Source organism: Harpegnathos saltator, unplaced genomic scaffold (genome assembly GCF_003227715.2).
Source record: "Harpegnathos saltator strain DR-91 unplaced genomic scaffold, Hsal_v8.6 scaffold51, whole genome shotgun sequence".
NCBI classification, from domain to species: Eukaryota; Metazoa; Arthropoda; class Insecta; order Hymenoptera; family Formicidae; genus Harpegnathos; species Harpegnathos saltator.
The window spans coordinates 1553145-1571766 of record NW_020230327.1 but is presented as its reverse complement, the minus strand read 5'-3'; the positions used below and the strand labels follow the sequence as shown (position 1 = coordinate 1571766).

General features: G+C 33.4%; 2 protein-coding genes across 5 annotated transcripts; both read right to left on the bottom strand.

The window, feature by feature from the left end:
- Nucleotides 1-784: 784 nt before the first annotated feature.
- LOC105185597 (prisilkin-39) lies at nt 785-5349 on the bottom strand. The gene is made up of 4 exons (XM_011145224.3): nt 3959-5349; nt 2668-2830; nt 1534-1765; nt 785-1350 (listed from the first exon to the last, which is right to left on the bottom strand). Exons 1-4 carry the CDS (start codon nt 3974-3976, stop codon nt 1017-1019), a joined length of 747 nt encoding a protein of 248 aa, XP_011143526.1. The 5' UTR covers nt 3977-5349; the 3' UTR covers nt 785-1016.
- Nucleotides 5350-6386: 1037 nt separating this feature from the next.
- Nucleotides 6387-11955, bottom strand: LOC105185596 (ankyrin repeat domain-containing protein 13C). 4 transcript variants are annotated; one of them, XM_019842543.2, is made up of 10 exons: nt 11270-11955; nt 11085-11126; nt 10768-10872; nt 10368-10499; nt 9943-10154; nt 9513-9644; nt 9232-9396; nt 8620-9020; nt 8201-8208; nt 6387-7558 (listed from the first exon to the last, which is right to left on the bottom strand). In XM_019842543.2, the coding sequence occupies exons 1-10, from the start codon at nt 11406-11408 to the stop codon at nt 7527-7529; spliced, it is 1368 nt and encodes a 455-aa protein (XP_019698102.1). In that variant the 5' UTR covers nt 11409-11955; the 3' UTR covers nt 6387-7526. The 4 variants fall into 4 exon arrangements, with proteins under 4 accessions (XP_019698102.1, XP_011143521.1, XP_011143519.1 ...); XM_011145219.3 differs by lacking the exon at nt 8201-8208; XM_011145217.3 differs by lacking the exon at nt 6387-7558 and having other exon boundaries at nt 8082-8208.
- Nucleotides 11956-18622: the final 6667 nt, after the last annotated feature.

Here is an 18622-nt window from a genome sequence, read left to right as displayed (position 1 = left end):
ATAATTGATTAAACAATACTCTACAATATATATAAGTAATTCTAAAATTAAATTCAGCTTATAGTATTTAGCTTATAAATTCCTGGAGTTGTACATCATTCAAAGTTATTGTACTTTTGCACAAAACATGTAGGTTATAAATATATAAGTAATAATTTATATTTTTTAATTAATATATATTTGTACACATGATATTCAGATAACACAAAATACCCCGAACAGAGAAAGAGAAAGAGAGAGAGAAAGAGATAGATAGAAAGAGAGAGAGAGAGAGAGAGAGAGAGAGAGAGAGAGAAAGAGAGAGAAAATCGTGTGTTTCAAATATATTTAAAATATTTCCAAGAGATATCCGAATATATCTATGGAAACTATTTCAAGACGTTTTGAGGACATTCAACAGAATGATTTTAGGATGTCTTGTGTTATCTGGATATAATTTATTCTTATATGTATGTATTTTCTATAGTTTGAAATAAATATTGTAGAATTTATGTTTACAGTTCGATATAACTAAATATATACGTCAATTGTATTACAAATTGTATTAAAAACAACACATACATAAAATCATTGTTAAATAAATTAAATAAAAATTAATGAAAAATTGATTGAGTATGGTTATTAAACGTACAGACAAATTTTTAACTTCCCAAGCAACTTGTATTCAACAAGTATAAATCACCATTTCAATATAATTCATATGTTAATAAATTAAATTGAAATAAATGATTAATGATACAGGTGAGTTGAGGGGATGACATATCGCTAACGGATAAAAACAAAATTATATTATAAACAACGAGTTTTATTTCAGGATGCGGATATCTGTTATATTATAAAAGTATATCATTGTTTTATGTTGCATTATATATGACAGACATTTTTTATATAGTAATAAATGTTAAAGGCACGATCGTTTTGACAGAGACTCTCTATCATTCTGATAGAGACTGATAAGAACATATTAATAATAACAAAACAATTTAATTTGTAAAAATATACATAACATTGTGCGCTTAGGAATAACCGCGATAACCAGATGGATTAGCAAGAGAAGTACCGTAACTACCACGACCGCTATTTGGATAATTCGGGTTTCTGGATGCATACGATGAACCACGATTAGCACCGTATCCATCTCCGTAATCGTATCCAGGTGCTCCGTCATAACGACCGGGACCACGTTGTCCATATCCTAAATAATTGTCTTCGTAGCCAGTACCGTAGCTTCCATAACCTCCGTATCCTCTTAATCCGTAATCCCCATAGCCTCTATATCCGCCATATCCGCCATATCCACCGTAGCCGTTATATCCAATATAAGCTGGATATCCATCATAATATCCATATCTACGATAAAATTGAGTTTCATTCGACTACTCCTTGATTTTCAATATTTCTATTCCTGTATTATTTTTATATCTTATATTCTCCTACTGTTATCATTCTGATAACGGATCTTAATTTATATTGTCCGTGTAAGATACAGTGAAATGTATAATCCCCGAGACATTTTAACGTATTGAATTTTACCCGAGATAACCGCCACCGAGTCCTGGTACCAATACTTGATAACCTCTGTATCCTGGAATTATGCCACCACGGTATGATGTGCCAGGATATCCGCCGATTCCTGGATAACCCGAGGAACCACCATATCCTCCAGGATATCCTCCTGGATATCCTTCTGGATATCCTCCGGGATATCTGCCAGGATATCCTCCGGGATATCCAATTGATCCGTAATCTTTGTTTACATGAAATGCTGATGCAAATGTGCTTTATGTTAACAACTTATATATGGCAAATGATAAATTATTGAATATTGCGTAATCAAAGCGTTACCGTTAAAGTCTCGCTATTACATCAAAGTTTATTGCTAGACAGTAAACACACATGTTTTTACACGCACGTTGATATTACACGCGTAAGATGCAGAATGGTATGTGTGTGATTTAATGGATGTAATAATCGATTCTTATCCAACGCGATGAATAATTGGTACATTAACTAAGTATGTCACTGCCATTCTCACGCTCTGACTTCAAGAGTCGAGCACTTCCCATCGTACGTAAAAAAAAAAAAAATGATACTTTGATGTGTAATAATATGCTAATGTAACGAGCTGCATGAAGGACCTTCTCGAGAATACAACACGTGATTCATGTCAGAATTCAAGATGAATAATCCAGCTTGTATTTGTCATTCCGCGATGTTACTTCCGCGATACTTTGCGCAGCTCCCAAGAAATCTAGCTCTATTATCGTTACGTTCTGACACCAAAAATAGTCTGCGCAGAAACATAGATATGACATAAAGTCAAATAATTATAGAAATTAAAAAAAGTTCTTTTTTTTTTTTTTAATAGAATATTCAAGTAACGATTTTTGCAGTCGACGATAAATTCTTTAGGATAGGGTTTGTGCGCATTGAAGGCCAAAAATTAATTTATATCAGAAATGCGACGATGTTTCTTCGATGATCCCATGTTGTTATGCAAGTAGCTATTAAAATGCTGTCACATCGCAAAAACTAACTCAGTGTCATGAGTCAGCAATCTCCTTGAATTATTTCACATCTAATTTACAAGTTTGCCATTGCAGATAGAATCACAACTTCTTGCATCCACAGGCTAATAAAAAGGTCGGATGATGCTGTTATTCTTACTTCGATCACTTGCAGACGGAGTTAGATCTTTCGTGTCATCTACATCACCTGCGTACGAAGGCTGCGGATCGCCCATCGGTGTTAATTTTGTGAGTGGTTTTGATTCCGGTTCCGGTTCGGTCGCACTGCTACATAGTGCAATCAGACCGTAAACGGTCGATACCTGCGTGTGAGATCTTGTGTAGTGAAATCTCTCCATTAAGAAAGCGTCTTTCTTATCGGTATGTATCCTCGACATTACGTAAAGTGAATTTAGACGGAACAACCGGAGAGGTGAAGTAACGACTCTTGCTTCTTCTCCGCGCAGCAGTCTCGATTCGACAAAACAATATTTGCAATTGTGAAAAAAAAATCTTCTCTCAAAACTGAAGCCCCACTTGATCGTCGGCTTGTTTTACATGGATTTGTTCAACTAGAAGTGTCTTATAATAAAATATGAGTACAAACTTGTTCAATTAGAAGTTATTCCATGTAATTCCGTAAAAAAATTAACTGAGTCTTTTTTTTACGGAAGTTTATCTTCACAGCAAAACGATTTGGCTCGGCTATAGCGTTTAATTATAGCTGATTACACGATTTCATACAATGACATATAACAATTGTGACATCATTACAGATAACAATTGTAACATCATCATAGCTCGTATTTTTTTCACGTCGTAAAGCTCAGAAAAATAACACACCGGATCAGCTGATGCGAAATCAGATGCTGCGAAAATCAATAATACACGGCAAGCGGGTACCACTACTATTTTTGATTTCGAATTCTCAGGCACATACTCGATTATTTCGGATGGTGTCCGTAGTATCTGTGAATTTGAGTACTAGATAGATATCCGGCTACCCGGATATAGAAACTACCGATTTATACTGATAGCACTATAAGCGAGCGTTTTGCATAATGAACATTGTTATCAAACATCTAAAGTTGCATTAGCAATTTTCGCATGCATTCTCGAGAAGTACGTTTCGCGATTTGCAGTTTAATTATTACATCGAAGTAACTTTGTTAGCGATGCGCATGCACACTTGAAAAAGGAGAAATTTTTAAACAAAAGGAGAAAAAAAAAGAACGCTTCTCCCGTATCTGTCCGTGTACAAATGTTTGATTAATGCACGAAATTATTAATGCACCGATGAGATTCCGAATGCTTCCACATATCTGATACTTCGCACAATATATTTTTGGCAAATTCGCAATCTTTTTCTCGACTTTTTCTTCAGTGAAAGAGAATATCGTGCGCATGTAACGTTACGGTCAGGTGCGAGGAAATATGCTGAATCTACTCACTACGAGATACAACTTCATAGCGCCGATGTCGCCGATCGCATCTTTACGGGAAAACACTGTGTGTTCGAGACACGGAAAGATGATCTGCTCTTGTACCAGCGTACAAACCTCTATATATCCTCTCCTCTAGTACGTCCAAGTGCCCCTCCTCGTATTTCAAGGTGGTCTCGGTTGTTTGAGCTTAGGTCGCTGTTAGAAGGCGCGATGACAAGGACGTTGACAAGAACTGATGGGACACACCCGCGCATATGTGGAAACGATAGCCGTTCGCGGAATTTACATTCCGTTTCCTTCCGTCCGAGTGTACACACACCTTAGGTCGCTCTCGAGGTGTTGTTATGCAAAAGAAATTCCGAGATCCTGATGCTGCGTACTCGATCGTAAGTTGGAGCGTTCGGCACGAGCGAGCGATCGCGTTTAGAGTAAAAAGGGAAAAAGAAAGATTGTCACATCAAATCTGTATTTCGTATAGTCCTCTCTATTCCTCTCCCGCGTCTCCGCTGAACGTGATCTTATATAATTATCTCTATGCATAATCGTGACATTGTGATCACTATGTGATATCGTCACCTCTACGTCTTTACTTTACATTTACCGAGAGATCAGTCTCTCTTCATTAATTGACTGGCCTTCAGCGCTATGAAGTCTGTGCGGTTCCGACAGTGTATAGTTCCTGTACCGTAACGTTTTATTCTTTCTTCCCTACTTACAGATACAATTGCTTTTGCTATTCAACTTCAACGAGATCTTTATCCACCGATATCGAACTTATCGTTATACAAATTTTGTAATTAATGTAGGATCTACACGCGTCTCATTCTTCTTTCAAGCACGTCGGTGTTGCGCAAAGTGAGTACACGTTGTAGATGCAAAAGGCAGCCGGAACTTGCGCAACAGTCTAAATGGCGACAGACTCTCTCTTCCAGCAGTTCTTATCAGTGCCTGTACGTCTCACAATTTCGTATTGATATAGATACATTCTCGGCGCGGAGCAAACAACGCTTCCCTCCACGGCTCCAAAAAGCGGTCACGCGTCTTTCGAAACACCACTTCTCACTTCCACTGAACTGTTCTCTTCGACAATCTTCCGTCTCAACACACGACGCAATTTATCGCAAAAATATCGACGCGCGTTCGGTCGGAACGATAATGATACGTACTCGTTATTGCGTGTAACAAAGTGGCAAGTAACAAAAGAAATATAACGAATCACTTCCTTTGAACGTGATACTTTATACAGGTTTCTCGCTCTTTCCTCTCTCGTTTGCACGTTCGGACGATTCCTTGGATTCCTTGGATTTCGGCTGTCCCTCAGCCGGCAAGGCCGCAAAATTGATCGTAAGTAGTTCAAGATCGTGCGACTTGGATTACAAACAAGACGACGCGCGATGACCGTAGTCGATCGAGTTACATTATACCGATTAATAGAGTCGCGTGTCGTGAAGTCACGTGTGTAACGCACGTTTCTCCTCGCTCCCACGCATTGCATTGTACAATCGTGCGTGCTCTTCCGTTCCTCTTCCGTTGTGTGAACAACGCAGGGTGTTCGGCAGGACGCAAAATAACCCCGACAATTATTTCTCACATAAGTCTTCTTCCGCCAACGCTTAATATAATTCTCATAAATCTTATACAATACATTAAAAATCTCACTTCAATAAGTAATAAATTATTAAAGTATTCCAATCAGTATCTTATGATATCTTTATGACGAATTAAATAATCGCGCGATCGCATTATACTAATAATTCAATAGAATAATAAGTTTCCGTCGATTATTTATCAGTCATGAGCCTGAATTGAGCAAAGGATAGTGAAACTTTTGTGGATGAGTAACGGATAAGGGAAATCTGTTGTCGGTTTCTTTTTTCTTTTTACTTGGAAATCTATGTTCATTATTCCGCTGAGAATCTATAATTTCGTGAAAGCGTCATCGAGCTAGATTTCATCGTAATTGTTCCGAAATCGTTTAGTAGCGAAGAAGATTGACCCCATCTCATCATATTTTCGCATTTCGTAAACAAAAGCGCCCCTGAAGTTCCTACTTGAAACGCGATATGTACATAGAATGCTACAAAACTTACGTGTATAAACTTTTAAATCATATTAGGTATGTGAAAATATAAGAGATTTTCATAATGAGTGTTTACACGTCTGGAAGAACTTTCTTCTTCACTTACATAACATTAAAATCGAGCGATATCGTGAATCGACTCGATAAACGGTAAACAGTGCAATTTTTTTAATACTTTACGTAGTTGCAATTTTAGCCCAAAATTAAACAATGTTTAGTATTGGATGCGGTATGAGTACGAATCATCGTGTATTTCAATAATGATTTCATGCACTCTCGCGCAAGGATAAAAAGCTGGTGCGCATGTTCCCTTCGAACATGTTTGTACTAAAGGAGAAATATTACAATCGTATATTACGAGCTACACAAAAGTGTAAATTGGTAATACTGAAGAGTACATCCTAGTCTAATATTCCTTCACATGGCCAATTGAATGCTACGCTATTGTCAAAATTCCAATAGTAAAAACACATATTGTTCGTGTGATTAGTAAAGAAATAAACGTGAATTATCATCTTTACTGAATTTGGAATTGATAGATAATTTGTGCGAAAAGTGCAGAATATTAATACAGCGTTAACTTGTTACCCGATTTAATTTGTTTATTTATTAAAGCTCTCTAATTCGCCACTGCAGTCATATTAGATGTAATCAGCGAGAAATTATACAAAACTCTCCCTCTGTTACATGTTGAAATAAATTCGCTTTGTCGTTATTAGTAACAAAAGTTTATTCATCTCAATGTATACTGTGACAATAAATCACATTACGAATAATCACTTATGTCTTTGCCGCATTATTAATCTAACGAGGCTGCAGCGACGAACTTGGAGATTTAAGATTTTTGAGATATCTTTAATTCACGTGGGAAGTGAAAATTTTAATCGCGATTTTTTGAAAAATTAGATATGTCGCTCATCGTGCGTAATGTTGCTAGAGACAATACAACGGTATCTGTTTTAATATACTTACTAATTCGAATTTGAAAATATGCTGAAGTAATTAATTGTCATTTAAAAGTTATCAAAAGTTATAAAGTTGTATCAATATTGTTGAAACGTAAATTTTGATCATTCTTCTCAACTGATTGATACGTAACATATCGCCTCAGCAACATTGATCATACGTAGCGTATTTTGTAGGTACAACACGACATATGACTATTTTTTTTCATACAAACGTTAGTCTACCTGAAGAAAAAAACATATAGTTACGCGTTTAGATACTAAATAGTAGTGTCGTGTGCAAGTTTAAGTAATTCCACTGTGTGTAGATTTGCTTCCTGTTCGTAGTTATGTTTCTCTATAGAACGTCTCGTAAATATTCGACACTATTCGCAGTTACGTGTAATTAAGTTATGAGTATTAGTTTACTCGATGAACAACACACAATGGCTTCAGTAGATGCTTTCCAGACTGGCCCAAATCTCGAAAGCCAGATTGTCTTCTAGCACAAAAGGAAAAAGACCCCAACTAGGCTGGACGTTGATTAGTATTAAGATGTCGAAGCGTCATAAGTCTGGAAATCTGCAAAGCGATTGCTGAGAATTAGTACGGATGTTATGTATAGTGTAAATGTTGATAAATGACACGGAAAACATTTATGCGAACAAATACATATGCAAAATATGAAATGACATTAATTGACTTTATACCAGAGTTTAAAATAATAAAGTTATTGTCGATTTCGTATTTGACTTATTTTTAAGTGCGATTCAATCTAAATTATATGATATAATGGATTACCAACGCGCTTTGCAAAAGTGAAAGCTTTGCCAACAAAACTATTTATACAGAACATGCAATTGTTAGAAAAATCCATTACAGGAATGTATCAGTGTACATCTGAGAAAATGATATGCTATTAAACTGCATGTTAGATGATTTGCTATTAAAATATACATTCACAAAATTTATATGCCAATATATCGACAATTATAGAAACATTTTATTATATATTACCGATAATTTAAGTATATAATTTATACAAAGTTAACATAATTTTATCAATGAGATAGAAACTTTGCTGAAACAAAAATTTATGAGAGAAAGAGAAAGAGAAGGAAGGGGGAGAAGATAGAATTTAATATCAAAATATTCTCTATCTTGAAGTTTATCCTCAAACGGATGACGCGGTATGAAGAACCTTCATCATAGTCATGTACGCACCATAATCACTGAAATGTATTATTGTACCTCATTAAGATTGAGATAATATATATGCGGAATGTTTGGACGTATTAATCCTGATTAAGTAGATGTCATATTCTTGAAACACACAAAATAATACAAAAAATGTCTTTTATTGTTAAGCTCTTTCTTCTATAGATACGTGTATATATCGGAATATGTAGAAAGTCTTCTCGGAAATATTGAATTTGTAACAAATTCTTTAAGGACAGACACTCGCACTAGCATCACTTATACTTGTTTGTAAATTTATTTTTCCGATTTTTTAAGACTTTCTAAATTACGTATAGATATAATAATGTCATATAAAAATTGTTGCTTTCCAATCTGCCATGACGTTTTACACAAACCGATAAAATAATATGACACACGATCTATTGTATCAAATGTAAACTCACCTCATTGGGTCTTCCTCGTAATCTTCTGGTATCTTGAACAGTTCCGGATCTATGTCATTGCGAAAGGCGAACTCTTGAAAAGTTATTTTAGCAGTGACTGTAGGTAATATCGGTATGTCGATCTTAACCGGAAACCCAGGAGGCAACTTCATGAGCACAAATTGCCGTAATTTGTTCAGATGCTTAAACGGCGCGATCACTTCCAAAACATTGAGTAACATATCGACAGTGAGAGGGAAGTCCAAACTCATCGCCACGGTAGCTTTGAATGATTTACTACTTTCTTTATACACAAGGTTTCTACCTAGAAGTGGACACTTCCCAGGAGGAGCAGTGATATATTCCTCCCATGTTATGTTCGATTCTGGTGGTGGGTTCAACGACGCTCTTCTCGTAGGAGGCTAAATGTACAAACAATAAATAAATTAAATGTATTATAGATTTTCCATTTTGGAATTGATTCCTTTAAACAGAAAACTACTAAAGTTCTACTTCTACAAGCAACAATTTAAATAATTACATAATGTGTCTTAGATAATATATTTTAGTTACTCAGACACATATTGATTTTTAATCGTTTGTAATTGTTTTTTGTTACAATTAGAATCTCACCTCGTCGTCATCTGTAAGCGTTTGAGAATTGCCCTTAGTAAGTGACTCCAAAATGGCCTTATTTTTTTGGAGGTCTTCCGCACTTAAATGTTCACGACGTTTTCTACTTTCAAACACCATGCCATTAATTTGGTAAAAATCGGCATGGAAAGGACCCACCATTTCCTTAATTTTAAATATTTACACATGTTTAAATATATATCTTATAAGCTTAATGTATATATTAAGTGCCGAATGCTAATTATAGCTATCTTAACTAACTTATGTATAAATGTAATCACCGTCTTATCTTCCCTAAAAATCCATCCTGTTTGTGCTCTAGAGAATGTAACACCTTTGGTAGATATTTGGGCTGCCATAATATCACTAGACATAAGAATATCAACTTCATCTTCTATATCAATTTCTGTCTCCTGAAATATACCAATTAAACATTTATTTTAATATGAGCAAGCAAACTATATATGTATATATTTATATATGTGGATCGTCTTGATGCATGAAAGTTCCGTTTTTTCATTGAAACTAATATACAAAGCCGATAAATATTAATATATAAAACTGATAAATATTAACTTAAATGTAATTATAATAGTTTATAATAATTTTAATTAATAGTTTATGATAGTTTTACTATGTATCATATACAAGTATCTAACATTATAAAAGAACATCATGAAGAAGACAAGTAAATTAAGGAAAACTTTTTACCTCGTAGCTCACTCTTTGGAAAATTTTAGCTGTATTGTCGAGGATAGTTAATGATTCGTTGGGCTTTTGATCGCCATTGAAGATGAAAGATATGTCACCTCTTTCCCATCTCATATCATTAAAGTCTACAAGAGTCGTGTCCATCCTAATAGAAGCTCCACTTTTATGTATTTTACATATATCTGATGGCAACACCCTCGAGACTAATGGTACTAAAAGAAATATTAACTTACTATTAGCCTGCAGGCAAGACAAAAATTTATACAGATATTACAGTTAAAAAGAGAGATCTGGAAAAATAGCAATTTGAATTTGATTTGAATTTGAGTTTTGGTCGATTGAGACGAGTTTAGCATATAAATAAAAGTTATCTTATCTTCTTAAAGGAAAAAAAGAAAAAAAACAAGAGTATATGAAAAACTTACACCAGCTCTGAAAGTCCCATTTTAATTCCATATAAAAATCACCTATTTGATGCAGTGCACTAACTATATCCGGTGTCCGGTCTTCCATATCCTCTTTAGTTCGTTCCTTCAGCTTGCGTACTAAAGATGATACTATAAAAAATTCAAACATCAATTTTGAAAATTTTGGTTTCATAATTGTTATTTATTATTAGGTTGTATCACTTCTATTATATTACTTTGCTTCCAATTCTTTATTATTTATAGATTAAAAGTAATGTTTTATATTTTATCAGGATTTATATTTTACCAAAATAATTAACCTTTGATAATTGATTTAATATAAGCGAAATAACATAAATTTCAAAAGCAAAATATGCTATATATATATATATAAATCATAGTTTTATCTTATACTAACTAGTTTGTCTATCTCCGTAACTGATTGCTTCAGCCAATGCACTCCAACCAGCTAGATTCTTCACTTTTATAGGTGTATCATATTTAAGCAATAATTGAACACATTCTATAAAACAAAGCAAAATATAATACATTTATATGTATACAATTCTTAATCCAATTCTTTAGTTTTTAATTATATATCTCAGAGCTTTATTACTATAATCTTTTTTTAACGATATAACTCTATATAAAATGAATGATTATTACAATATTGTTAGTTTTTTATATGTAATTGACACATTAATGCGGCTAAATCTGACATAAAAATATTCATACCTTTTCGTCCTAACATTACAGCTAAATGCAAAGGTGTGTTCCCTGAAGCAAAAACATAAAGAAGTTAAAAATAAATTTCTTCCATAACTTTATGTTAAAAAATTCTCTTTGCTGGTATTGTATACTTAAGTATTAACAAAGACTAAGAGATATATTTGTGACTATATTCCAACATTGAAGCAAACCTTGTTTATCTTTCTCGGCAACATCATGGGTCTCAAGCAACGAACTCAGCATCTTAACATCACCTTGAAATATGCATCTATGTAATGGATACCTCTCGCCTTTCTTCTCTGCCATGATCATTGGCATTTGACCAATCATACGTTATAATAGCAAGGAAATTGAACACACAATTTGGTGCTTCCTGTTGCAGCACGTTTCAATTGTGACACAGATGCAAATCATTATATCTGCTGATATTCTGCTTAGGAATATCACAGGACGCCGCACGTGTCTCACTCTTTAGCGAGATAGTGACTCAACGTATCATCTGGCATCATCGCTCGATTTTCACATCTCTTTTTTTATAGTCTTATTTATCTTTACTTCTATGCTTTGTTGCGTTAAGTAATGTTATTTGTTAGGCTTAGACAAAATTGCTATTCCTGTGGAACTGTTGTTCACCGTTGTGCCTGCAGATGCATATGAACCTCATGTCTGATGATACGTGCTTTGAAGGATGAATTGCCCACTGAGAAAAGTATCAATCGTATTTGAATAATATTAATTCGTAATGACGAACAATCGATGATGGATCATGGTTTACCGTCAACCGTTGCGAAATTTGTATATTTATTTTCACGTAAATGCAACATCAGCAACATTACTGACTCTCTCTCGTAGAGTTGGAGCACTTTGCACGCTTGAACTGCACTCTTCTACACTACTTGTTACTTTTACTTTCATGTGAGTGGTCTCTACATCGCTAGATGTCGCTAGTCATCATATTAATCCTCTGCGGGATTTGATTCCAATGGATTTAAATCTTTGCGCTGTAATGTATAAAAAAATCTCATTCAATATTACGTTTGAGTGATTTTATGTCATATAAAAGATTTTAATTTGCTAAAAGATAAATTAAAGACATTTATTCACATTTGTGAATAATAATAGACAAATTTATTTATTGTAGATGTGTTTATTTATTTGAATAATTAGCTACAGAGGAATCCTTGAAAATGAATTACCCAACTAGAACACAGAAGTCAAGATATCAAAATTAAGTCAATATGGCTTTATCAGTTTCTTAAGTTTCACTGATAAGAAATGACGCAAAAATGATATAAAAATGATAAAAGTACTTACGAGGATAGTCTCAGAAGTACCTGACCTGACGTATAGATAGCGATTGTTGTTTGAAAAGAATGATTATGGTAGAAAGTACCAACCTTATAAAGCTTATAAGTTTGAAGTTTGACGACGCTGCATTGTTTAGTGTTTGTTTGGCAGCCATCAATAGTGAATGCTCTCAGTGAATTTGTAAACATGGAAAAAATTGGCCATCGTTATGTGATACAATATTTTCATTTGAAAGGCCTCAGTCCAACCAATATCAAAGTGGAGCTAGATTCTATTCTGGGGGAGTCTGCTCCTTCGTTTACAACAGTAAAATATTGGGTGGCAGAGTTTAAACGAGGCCGTACGGCCTGCCAAGACGAACATCGCAGTGGTTGACCAAATGAGGTGACCACGCCAGAAATGGTGAAGAAAATTCACAAAATGGTATTGGATGACCATCAACTGAAAGTGCGCGAGTTAGCAGACATAGTAGGCATCTCAAAAAGTGCTGTACATCGCATATTGACTGAAAATTTGGACATGAGAAAGCTGAGTGCGCAAGATGGGCGCTGCGATTGGAACAAAAACAGCGTCGTGAGGTTGTTTCAATCGATTGTTTGGCGAAGTTTCGCAGCAATAAAGCCGAGTTTTTGCGTCGATTCATAACCATGGATGAAACATGGGTCCATCACTTCACACCTGAGACGAAGGAACAGTCAAAACAATGGACCAAGGTGGCTTGATGGCTATTTTGAGGAGCTCGACGATTCCCACTATAAACAGGGTGTCGAACAGGGTATTGAACATCGCTGGGAAAAGTGTATTGAGCTATGAGGAGACTATGTAGAGAAATAAAGATATTTTTTCCCAAATTTTTGGTGTTTTCTTTGTTGGGTCAGGTACTTCTGGGACTACCCTCGTGTATGCTATATAATAATTATATACGCCTTAAAAGTATCACTTTAGTTCTTGAAACATTTATATCGCTTGAATATATTGTTACAGTTGTATAAATAATAGAATAAAGAAATATAAATAACATGTGAAAAAGATGATGTCATTGGTCGCGTTCAGTAGAAAAAGTGATCAATGATCTATTAGTGAGCAATCAACGGTTATTGACCATTTCTGTCAGATCTAATAATAATAGTCAATACCCAGGTAGAACAAAAAATCATAATAATATAATTATGATATAAACAAAAAGTCATTTTAAGACAAATCAGGATGATGTCATTCGATATAGTTTTCGAGATGGTTTGGTGATGTTTTTTTGATATTGAAATGATGTTATGATGACTTTTAGAACTGTACATTAAAATAGAAAGTCACAATAACATCAAAGCGATATCAAAATGACAAGAAAATGATCTCATCATGATTACAAAGTGAGTTTTTACAGTCTTTTGTTACTCATTTTGAAGTCATTGTGATTTTTTATTTAAATGATAAATAGCTTATATCCATACATATACAATGTCCGAAAAACATTTTAGAGATATCATATTTCTAAAATGTTTTTTGAACATGTATATGTATTTGTGTATGTAAGGATAAGAAATATAGGGTAAAAAATGTTAATGTGAATATTTGGGTTATTTTGAGAGTTTTCTTGGGTGTTATTTTGAGGGTTTTCGTTGAGTGTTAATCTTCCTTTGGGTGTAACCTTCAATTGACGATCCGAAATCACACCCAATTTGAGTGTTTTTTCGGTGTGTAACATCCAAAATAGAGCGTTTATTCGATGTAAAACACTCAAAATTGAGCGTTTTTTATCGGTGTTTAACACCAAAGTTAAGCGTTTTTTGAGTGTTAACACCCAAAATTGAGGGTTTTTTTTTCATAAGGGCTAATATACATATATGTTATATGAACAATTTTTTGTATGAAAATCTACAGTTTACGTTACACATAAGATTCCTGAGGATAATAACGTCATCAAACCTCAAAGATTCTTAAAAATATCGCGTATGTTATTTTACGAATGTCACTAGAATATTACGATAAACGAAATTCCAAGATTTAGTCACAATGTCATCATCTTTCTTACATATTACTTATATTTGTTTATTCTATTGTTAACACAACTGTAACGATATAGTCGAACGATATAAATATTCCAGAAACTAAAGTGATTATTTTAAAGTGTTTATATTATATTTATAATGCAACATATATATACTTTTGCCATTATTGTTGTGTCACTTATTGTCAGTGACGTTTAAGTGACAAATAAAGTCATATTGACATCATTATGATATCATTATGACTTCTATGTTCTACTTGGGGGTATATATAATAATAATAAATAATAAATAATAATTGATCACGTGAGTTTTATACGATGCAATTCCACAAAGAATGAGGTTTAATCTTTTGTGTACAATATCAGAGACAGGTTCACGCAGAGATAAAAGATCATTAAATCTGATAATCGATAATCAGTACAATTAATTTATCAAATTGCTGTTAAGTTTAATTTACTAATTGGCAAATTTAACTGAAAAAACAAAGACAGAGAGAATATGATGCAACAAAGGATACTTTTTACTTAAATTAATATGTTATATAATTTTGGTAAAAAATACGAACGACAAAACTTGTGAATTGCAAGATGTGTGTCGAATGCAGTGTCAGCGTTCAATATAAGTGGTTCGCCTTCACATCGATTCCTGTTTCACGATTAAAATTTTCCAGTGACAGTAAGGAAATGCTAATTACATATACATACATACACATTTACGAACCTGTTGGTAACTAAGGTTAAATTACAGGTTTGAAAGTCATCCGTTTTTATAAATATTTTTATGTATAATATCAATTTATGTAACGATTGTAACTGTTAAATTAAAATGATTAATTAAATTAAAATCGTCGGTATATATGAAGCTTACTTGTTACATCCCTATAGCTATTATGGTTATAAGTGTGTACGTTATGAAAATTACAAGGTAGATTCTAATAAAAATAATCAATTGTGAAATAAATAAATCCTATTTAATACGTGCTCAATTTTCAATATATTTTTTGGAGCGCAAAGAAGAATTGGTTCCACAAAAAATAATAAAATAAGATGGAAATCATGTTGATAACAACAAAAATTATTAGCTTATATCCATACATATACAATGTCCGAAAAACATTTTAGAGATATCATATTTCTAAAATGTTTTTTGTGTATGTAAGGATAAGAAATATAGGGTAAAAAATGTTAATCTGAATATTTTGGTGTTATTTTGAGAGTTTTCTTGGGTGTTATTTTGAGGGTTTTCGTTGAGCGTTAACCTTCCTTTGGGTGTAACCTTCAATTGACGATCCGAAATCACACCCAATTTGAGTGTTTTTTCGGTGTGTAACACTCAAAATAGAGCGTTTATTCGATGTATAACACTCAAAATTGAGCGTTTTTTATCGGTGTTTAACACCAAAGTTAAGCGTTTTTGAGTGTTAACACCCAAAATTGAGAGTTTTTTTTTCATAAGGGCTAATATACATATATGTTATATGAACAATCTTTTGCACGAAAACAGTTTACGTTACACATAAGATTCCTGAGGATAATAACGTCATCAAACCTCAAAGATTCTTAAAAATATGGCGTATGTTATTTTACGAATGTCACTAGAATATTACGATAAACGAAATTCCAAGATTTGGTCACAATGTCATCATCTTTCTTACATATTACTTATATTTGTTTATTCTATTGTTAACACAACTGTAACGATATAGTCGAACGATATAAATATTTCAGAAACTAAAGTGATTATTTTAAAGTGTTTATATTTATAATGTAACATATATATACTTTTGCCATTTTTATATTATTTTTGTGTCATTTATTATCAGTGACGTTTAAGTGACAAATAAAGTCATATTGACATCATTGTGATATCATTATGACTTCTATGTTTTACCTGGGCGAGCAGAACAGAAAATCACGATGACATCAAAATGACATCAAAATGACGAGAAAATGACTGAGTCATGATAAAAATGACTTTTTCTTATCATTTTGACGTCATTTTAATGTCATCATGATTTTCTGTTCTGCCTGGGACTAAAGTTCTTATTCTTCGGCAGCTTCGAGGTTCCGAAGCTTCGAAGTCAACTTCAAAACTTCGAAGTTTTTTATGCCGAAACTTCGAAGACTAGTCTTCGAAAATATCAATCATTCTTCGAAGCTTCGATATATTCGAAGCTTCGAAGAATACGGGACAGTTGTTTCCGAGCCTGCGTTCTTTGTTTCTCCATGCACGCACTGCATGCTAGACCATCTTAGTCATATATTCTTAGTCATACATTCCGTAAATAACAAAAGTATAGGCTCGTAGTTCGATTCCCGGACACCTCCGAATTCTCGACATTTCGAAGTTCGAAGACTAAAACTTCGAAGGTTCGATGCTTCGAAGCTTCGAAATTTCGTTCGTCGAATATTTTGTATCGAAGCTTCGAATACGAAGACTTCGAAGAAAAATTACACCTCTGCCTGGGACGGCAAAAAGATATCAGGTTGCTATTTGAGCCTCTCTTATCACACTTACCAAGCAGCATTTAACGATTTCGATATAACTATGTCCTTCGCGAGTATACTTTCCGCTGTGCGGATATTCGAGTCGCGAATAAGGTTCTACCTCAGGTGGAATAGAAAATCACCATGACATCAAAATGACATCAAAATTACGAGAAAATGACTGAAACATAATGAAAAAACGAGTTTTTCTTATCATTTTGACGTCATTCTGATGTCATCATGATTTTCTGTTCTGCCTGGGACTGTACGGGCCAGTAACGCAAACGTACATTTTATCGCGGAATGAGCATAACATTTGATATTCGATAAAATAATGTAAATTACAAGTAAGTTGTCCGTAAGGGATGAGATATTACAATGTAATGCATTTTAAAATATTATATTTAGATTTAAAAAATTGTTTATAGCAATATAATTCTGTATGAGAAGTTTGAAAACAAGAGGATATATGTACATATAAACTTACATCACAGGATTTATAACGGTAATGGGTTTGTCGTTGTTTATCATTTTTACAACAAATAATGCACTTTCTTATTGCGCTCTTTCGTTTTGTATTACTACTAATGCAAATGGATGGGAAAAGTCTTGCAACAAGTCTAAGTGGATTCTTACATCACGTGCAAAAAAGGGCCACTTTTTAACATAGTTTTCTAATATCTTTCTAATAGCTTTCAATAGCGATAATTTAACCAAAAATCATAGTATTGAGATGAAACAAAGCTCAAATTAAAACTTGGACATTTCTTGTCAACAATCAGAAACTTAAAAGTGAATTATAATAAATGTTTTACAAAACTGCGGATGTTGAAGATAGACTTCGATTAATGGGAAAAAAAATGCGTTTTTTAATTGTTGCACTGCTCAGGAGAATCGGTTCTCTAGTACAAAAATGTAAGAGATTTAAAGCTCATTAATTTCCTAACAAATCCATATTTTAATAATTTTTTACGACTTTTTTTGATAAAGTTATACTGTTTTAATACGATGATTTTTGGCTGAGCTATCGTTATTGAAAGATGTTAGAAAACTGTGCTAAAATTTAGTGGCCCGTTTTTTTGCGGGTGAATATAAATTAACAATTAGTGATTTTGCCAAAATTTTCTTCATGACATTCTTTTAAAATTTACCTGATTAGTTCTAAATGGAAATACGCGATCGAAATGTTTTTCCTTATTTTATGTTTATATAAGCAATACGCAAACATAAACACGTCCATATAACATATGAAAAAAATATTTCTTGTACCACTTAATTGTTTTTCTTGTACATTCAATTGTACTTATGATCATATTGCTCTTGTCAACAATTCCTATTGAAAAATTATAATCAACCACGCAAGCTGTTTTACGGATAATTTGTGTTTGGTGATGCTTTTTCTTTGTATCGATAAAGTCAGTACTGTGAAGATTAATCAGATTAAACTGAGAAGAAAAGTCAAGTACCATATTGCAAAAATTGAGATAGTTATTAACTTATTAATAATTGAAAATATGATAACCATATTTACAGACTCTTTTAATTGAAAATAACTTGAAAATTTAGGTATTTATTTTCAAAATGGTAAAGGACTTTTTTGTTCAGAATGACCCAATCTACAATTATATGACGGCTATTGTATCTAGCGATAGATATGAGTATATTGAACTTTGAACCCTGAATCTTGAATCTGTCGCTAGCCGTCATATAATTGTAGAGATTAAGGGCGCGATTACGATGAACT